We start from the raw sequence: 7415 nt of genomic DNA on the forward strand, positions 1-7415 counted from the left end.
GGTTCTCCCTATACCTCCTAAACTGCTCGTCATAAAATGACCATGCTTGACCGGGGCGTCTTTGGGCCAGGTCCCTCACAATTTCCCCATATTTCATGAGTTGCTGTGTTTCATGGGGATAACGTGAGGAATAAACAGCAACAAACCTGAGGAATGCTGTGGTCCATTGGTCAATGGTTAATGGCTTGCGTTGTTTGGGAGTGGGGGTTATGGCGAAATTGGATGAGCCATTAAATGTGAAGGAAAAATTCTGTTGTGGTTGCAAGTTTGAGGTTGGTAATAGTTGCGAGAAGTCAATAAACTTATTTTTGGTGATTTGTTTCTGAAGTTTCTTTGGAATTGTATTAATTATAGGAGTAGAAAGGGGCTCCACAAACGATGCGACATTACCAGTTTGCCCCCCCCCCCCCCCCATGATGTCCGTTGTATGCTGTGCGACTACATCACTGAAACTCTCAACACTGCTATCGCTTTGGTTGCTATAGTCTTGAGTCCTCAGCGACTGGTACAGGATGTTGAACTGCTTCGTCCTCAGAATCGCTACTGATCTCGTGGTCACTGCTGTTCTGATGAATTTCAGAGTTCATACTGTTAGGTGGATTTCTGTTAGACTTGGACTGTTGTGGTGTATTGTCACATACGGGCTGTTTTGTCGTCGATTTCCCATTTGTATTTTTAGTGGGCACCGATTTCGATTTTGTTGTATTTCGTACTGTACTTGAGTTATTCAACTTATTGTTGCACGCAGAGTCTGTTTGTTTTTTAGATGTTGCAGACTGTGAGTTTGTTTTACGTTTTTTGTTCCCACTAGGCTCATCACTCGGGGGACAACATGGGCAGCTTGTATTTGTGGCTGCTGGGCCACGTTTAGACTTCCGCATCTGAAAAGTACAAGTGCTGGTTGAAAAGGAATAAAACAAAAGTGGTAATAACTAGGTTAACCACTATTATGTGAGCAACACTATATACAATGGACCCTAGTGTTTGTTGAGAAAGACTAAAACATGAGCGGTAAACTATGAAATTTATAGGTTAGCTGCCTTTGTGTGAGCTACACTATACTACAGACCCACATAAGTACTAGTGGTGTTGTGTAGGTCCCTGAAAACGGAACTATTTATAACTGATAGAGCAGATGTCAAAACTGCATTGTACTAACACGGCACGTATGTCGGATAAAACCATTTAACAATGAACATCAGGCAACCTGTCTGGATTATAAAATAAAATTGAACATCAGACAACCTGTCTGGATTATAAAATAAAATAATGATAACACATCAGACTTTGTCTGGAATATTACAAGAGGAGCAGAAAGCCATTGAAAAAACAATGTACATCAGACAACCTGTCTGGATTATAAAATTAATGATAATACATCAGACTTTGTCTGGATTATTAAAAGAGGAGCAGATCAAATAATCTGGATTATGTTGGGAACACTTCAGGCAAAACTGGCCTGGACAGACCTCTTTAGTGAAAATTATTAAACTATGTGCATGAATGTTCACGCAAATATACATTAGTCTAGTATTAATTATAAGATACATGTTAAATTATACATATCTGTCTAATTAAGATGGTCGATGTCATTCATGGAGGCAACAACTGCAGCCCGGATGTTGTTATATAGTTTCCATTGGCCTGAACTCGATAGGTGGACTCCATCAGCATGGAAAGCTTTCTGTTTAGCTTGAGCAGACCAGAATCTCTTCAGTCGCCAGAATCTTACTGGTTTGTCCGAAGAAGCCTGAAGTTTGGTGGCCAGAAGAGTATTAGTCTTGTCCACACGTGCGTTAAACCAGGCCACATCCACTGGATATCTAGTCAGTGTAGATTCCCTCCGATGTAGTATTTGTAAGACGATTACTCTCTGAACCTGATGCCGTTCGATCAATGTATGTGACAGATGCATGATTTGGTCTGCAACAGATTCCGGAGAGTTTCTGCTCGAGCTCAGGTCATTAGTCCCTATCATAAGTAACACAATCTTTGGCGAGAAATCACCAACAGTGTCTTGATTGTTAATTAAAGTTTGTACATATCCACCTGGAAAGCCCGAGTACTGAATCATAGGTTTTGAGTCCAATCCTTGATTGTATGACATGCTGGGACTGTCCCTGATGAAACTACGTAAACGTGACACAAAGGAATGTCCATATAACTGCATAGAACAAGACATAGTTACGTAATCACTCGAGTCCTTCGGCCTATTTTAACGGATTACACCAAAATTCCTTCCGTGGTGCAGATGTTACCTCCGTAATTTGACAACCAATTCATCCGAGTAAAGGATTACCGTGTTTTCCGCAGTACTAAAGGTTTAAAAACCCATGAAATTTGATATTTTTTTTCTGGAAAACTGAAATACTTCTTTGTATTGTGAATTTACAACATATACGCTATCTGATTGGCTGGCTCTTTATTTATTCGTGTATGTGAAACAATAGAGTTGTAAGAATGACTTTACTGGCTTAAGACTGCTAACACTTTATCGGCTTAAGACCACTAAATGAAATTAAGTATTGAAAGTGATACCTAACACAGGTAGCACTCACATAAATTATTTTATTTAACAATAAAATGCGTTTCTTTCATACTGTGCATGCTTTCTCGCAATGTCCTCTTTAACCATGTGAAGTTTCAATAAAATCACTATAGCTGTCAGTCCCCCGAGCGTTGTTTAAATAAGAAATGCTTTAAATCTTTCAAAATTTTGGGGTTTTTCAGAAGAGTGCAATTTTTAATAAATACTGCATTTTGACACTTTTCGGTGTTATCCCACAAATAGACGGTATTTTGGGTTCAAAGTTTTATCAAACATTTGTTTAATTACTATGGTAAAATATTTACAAAAATTAGGAAAATTAAGCAGTACTTCCGGGTAGTCGGATAATGGCGGAAAGAAGAAACCCCTTTTTTTTTAGTAAATGGCTTTTCTTGTGTTTTTTATGCCTGTTCCGGGTTTTTTATTTCTTTGGGGACGGGTTACTTGACTTTTTGGAAGCTTTTCCCAAAGGGAAATTTCTTGCTTTTTATAGAAAAGTTAACAAATCTTATTAAAAATGTTTTAAAACCCATTTTACCCTGCAGTTGGAAGATATTCCCCCATCCCTGCAAAATCGTTGTGGTAAAAAAGTTTTACCTTTTTATAAACATAGAAAATCGGTGTTACAGTTGAAAATTTTTTTTTTTCAACATTTGAAGAAGGTTTAAAACTTTTTCAAAGACAGGCCACAGTCTTTAAAGTGCTCTTACAGGAAAAAAAATTTAAACTTACAACCTACTATTGTCCAATTTTCATCTGATTTTTTTTGTTTTATGTTTCCCGCGTTCGCTAGCGGTTTTTTCTCGTTTTATCATTGGATTAAAAAAAAAACGGTTGAAAAAAAGGGAAGAAAAACAAAAAAAATAAAAAAACCCCAAATTTTTTTTAAAGGGACTTGGGAGTAACTTCTTTTTAAATTTTTTGAAAATATTATTTGATGCAAACTATTCCAAAAAATTGGGGGAAATTAAAAAACTTTTTAATCAAGGGTCAAAGAAAAAATTACCCCAAATAGGAAAAATTTGGAAATTTAAAAAACTTTAACCCCTTTTCCCTAAAATAAATCCCCAAAAATTGGGGTTTTACCAAAACGATTTATAGACATCTTTTAAAAAAAAAAAAAAATATTTTTTTTTAAATTTCTAGGGTCTTAAATAAGGTACAAGTTAAAAAGCAAAAACCATAAAAAATTTCCCTTGTTACGAAGGATTGCTTTTTATAAATTTTTGTTGTTTTTTGTTTTTTAAAAAAATCACGGGCTCAGAAAATATAAAAAAAATAACACAAAAATTCGATAGGGTTTGGGGGTTTTAAAACCCAATTCATTACTTTTTTTGCCCAAAAAAGGGGTTCCCTTTTTTTGTAAAAATCAACATAAATTTCAGTTCAAATAATTTTTGGAAAGATGTTTTTATAGGTTTTTTTTAAATTTAAAATTTTCCCAAAACTTCCCCTTTGAAAAGTAAAAATGGTATTTTTTAGTCAATAAATTTTTTGGATGGGAAAATGGAAAATTTTCCCTGTTCTTTTAATGAATTTAATAACTTTTATAACAAAAATTCCCAAATTTTTTTAGTTTGGGGGAAGTATTATAAAAGCAAGGGAAAGTTTTCTTGATATTTTTTGTAAATCATTTTGCAGTAAAAGAGTCTATTCCCATAAAAACCTTTGAAATTTTAAAATCGGGAACAGTAAAACCAAGGTAGCAAAAAAACAATGATTTTTTAAATTTTTTTTAAACAATGAGTTAAACCCTGTTTGTCCAAAATTTAAAACGGGGATCATTATAAAAACTCCCTTTTTTCTGTCACAAAAGGGCCCAGTGCTTAAATGGTTACAATAAAGAATAACCATAGAATACTGGGGACAAATTTTTTTCTAAAAAAAAAGGGAATTTAAAAATAATGTCTATGTAGTTTTTTGTAAGGGGCACATAGGAAATTTTTTTAAAACATTTTTTTTCTTAGATTTTTATAAAAAACAAAACTTTCGGGAATAATGAAAAAAATTTGGAAACAGGAAAATGCCCTACTGTTTTTTTTAAACTGGTAAATTTTTTAAAATTTTATTTTGGGGTTTTTGTAACATTTTTAAACCCAAAAACAAAAAAAAAATTTGGTTGAAAAATTTGCCCCTTTTAAAAATGCAAAATAAAGGAGTGTATTTCCCAAAATTGGTTTTTTTTTAAACCACCAAGCTAAATTTTTTATTTAAAAGGACAGAAATGTTTAATCCCAAAAAAAGTCAACGGGAAAAAACAAAATTTCCCAAAAAAAAAGGGTTTATTAAAACCACCCGCTTGACAATGGGAAATTTAAGTTTAAATTTTACCCCCAAAAACGCCCCCAGCACCCCCACGCTTTACTTTTAAGTAGTTTGCTCTTTCTGATCTTGTATTTTTTTTATTTTTTCTTTCTTTTCTATTTTCAAAACTGATTTTATTAGGGGCGTTTTTTCTTTTTAGAATGTCTATATATATATTTTCATAACAAAAATTTATTGTGGACAATTTTTAAAGTTTTTGCCCCCCTTTTTAATTAAAAGTCTCAAAAAGAAACTAAAAGGTCTCAAGAATTGTTCCCTTATAAAGAAGTTTTTTCCCCTTTTTGTTGTCTTGGTTTAGCGTTTCGACTTTTTGGCGTGGGAACCAAGGCTAGAAACCTTTTTTAAGATTTTAATGTATTTCAATAGTTTTTAGGAACGAGTGTCATATCCTTTAAGATTTGAAAATTTTTTAATTTTTTCTGAAATTTCCGACATTTTTGGGAAAGATATACCACAAACAGAAAAAAATTTTTTGTGATTAAAATTCATATCAAACAATTTGGGGTTTATCACTATTATGAAATAAACCCTAAAAAGTAAAACTCCCGATTTTAGGGAAAGGAAAACCCGAGCTCACCACACTGCCCACTAACTACCCCGGCTGGAAATCACCTTTCCGGGGGAAGCTGGGGAACTTTAATTTGGGTAGCAAACGGCCTGGAGGCGAGCTTGTCCCAGATTCCCGTTCCCTGAGATTCCCCCAAAGCATGATGTACCCACCGAAAACACCCCGGGGTTGTGTTTGTCTAATGTTTTAACGTATGTTTTAAAAACAGAAAAATGAAAAAATTTTTTTAAAATACCCTTTAAAGTTAAAATTTTTAAAAAATTTTTTTTCCCCCAAAAAGGGGGGCCCCCTGGGGGAAACATTTCTTATTAAACCCCCCCAAACTGCTATAAAAAGCCAGAATAGGGCGCTGGGGGCGGGTTTTTTTATATAAATTATCCCGTGTTTTCCATCGGGAGAGCCCTTTTTAAAAATTTTTAAAATTGAACTACTGAAAAAAAAATAAATAAAAATATCATAATCATTTCTGCATTTATTTTTTTATTGTCCTTTAAAAAAAACCCAATTTTTAAATCAGGTAAAAGAACAAACACAGACAAAACCGTGATAAATTATTTAAATGTTATCTTTTTAAAAATTTTAATCACAGCAAACCCCTTCTTTTTGGGTTTTTGTTCAAAAAGACTTGTTTTTTTAATTTTTTCTACATTCATTGCTGATTATCTCAATTAAGGGCCGGCCCACCCAATGAAAAGAAAAGCAAAATTAATGTTCGTTTTTATACTTGTGTGAACGGAATTTAGAGCACGGCTAACTGTGGCGATCCAGAATTTAGTAAACAACAAAACTTCAAAGGAAAATGCCCAGAAATGCGAAAAAAACATAATAGAAAACAAATTTGGAGCCTTCTTTTCAGGAAAATTTTCCCAAATTTTACGTTTTTAAAAAATTCTTCCTGTTTTTCAGTAATCTTGTGTTTTTCTGGAAAAACTTTTTTTAGAGACAGTTCCTACTAACACACATGTAAATGATCTCCCCCAAAATGAAAGATATTTTTAATGGCCTTTTTGGGGCATGCGATATTTGGGGCCAATATCTTTTTTTTGGTTAAAGAATACAGGGGCTAAAAACAAAGGTCCCGTAAAATTGCACACGGGCTAAATTTGTTTTTTTTGGGAATTAAATTTTTTTTTGGGTCCGGGACTTGTCTTTTTGATGTATTTTATATATATAGTATTATTTAATATTGCCCAAAAAAAAATTTGTTGATCCTTTTAACCGGTAGTTTAAATTTTTTTTAAAAATTTTTTTATTTTTTGGATTTTTTTATGAGAAATTTTAAAATTTATGATGCCGGTACTTCAGATTTAAACCCCATTATTTAAAATTCTGTTTGTGGTTTGAAACCAACAAGTTTTTAAAAGTTTTCAATATATAAGTCTATAAAACCCATGTGACCCCCAGGGCGGGGCCATATTTGCCCCTGGGGGATAATTTGAAAAATTCTTGGTAGAGGCCCAAAAAAAGGTTGATTTACATACCAATTTCAAAGCCCTGGCCCTGTGGTTTTTGGAAAATTTTTTAAAAAAAAATTTTTTTCGGTTCCCAAGGGCAACCTTAGTTCTGTACGGAATTAAATTTTTTTAAACATTTTTTAAAAGAAGACTCCCAAAGGAACTCTCTGAAAATTTTTCATCAAAAATTGGCCCGATGATTTGGGGAGGGTTTTTTTTTAAAAGGGAAAATGTTGCCCAGACGACGAAAGTATGCCCAAGACCCCGGGAAGGACAATCACGACCAAAAATAGCTCCCCCCATTAAAATTATATGTCTGCACTGAACGATAAAAACAGTGAAAACTAGAACTAAAAAAACCTATTTTGGCGACCCTCCAGAAGACTGTTCGTAAATTTTATTGGGGGGTTAGTGTTAGATACAGAAGGTGTTTCCCCAAAAAAGCTTCCCTGGTTTTTTTTTTTGCTTGAAAAATTTAAAGAACACGGGATTTCTTATTAAATTTTTTTGAAATTTTAGT

The 7415-nt window shown here is 33.6% G+C and overlaps 1 protein-coding gene across 1 annotated transcript; it reads right to left on the minus strand.

The window, feature by feature from the left end:
• Positions 1-410: 410 nt before the first annotated feature.
• Positions 411-2426, minus strand: LOC123539724 (uncharacterized). Its single transcript, XM_045324461.2, has 2 exons — positions 2300-2426; positions 411-881 (listed from the first exon to the last, which is right to left on the minus strand). Exon 2 carries the CDS (start codon positions 879-881, stop codon positions 480-482), a length of 402 nt encoding a protein of 133 aa, XP_045180396.2. The 5' UTR covers positions 2300-2426; the 3' UTR covers positions 411-479.
• Between the last annotated feature and the right edge of the window lie 4989 nt (positions 2427-7415).

Source organism: Mercenaria mercenaria, chromosome 12, assembly GCF_021730395.1.
Source record: "Mercenaria mercenaria strain notata chromosome 12, MADL_Memer_1, whole genome shotgun sequence".
Classification (NCBI taxonomy): domain Eukaryota; kingdom Metazoa; phylum Mollusca; class Bivalvia; order Venerida; family Veneridae; genus Mercenaria; species Mercenaria mercenaria.

Bases quoted from the DNA above. Each gene is read 5' to 3' on its own strand.
- LOC123539724 (XM_045324461.2), bottom strand. From the start codon at position 881: ATGCGGAAGTCTAAACGTGGCCCAGCAGCCACAAATACAAGCTGCCCA.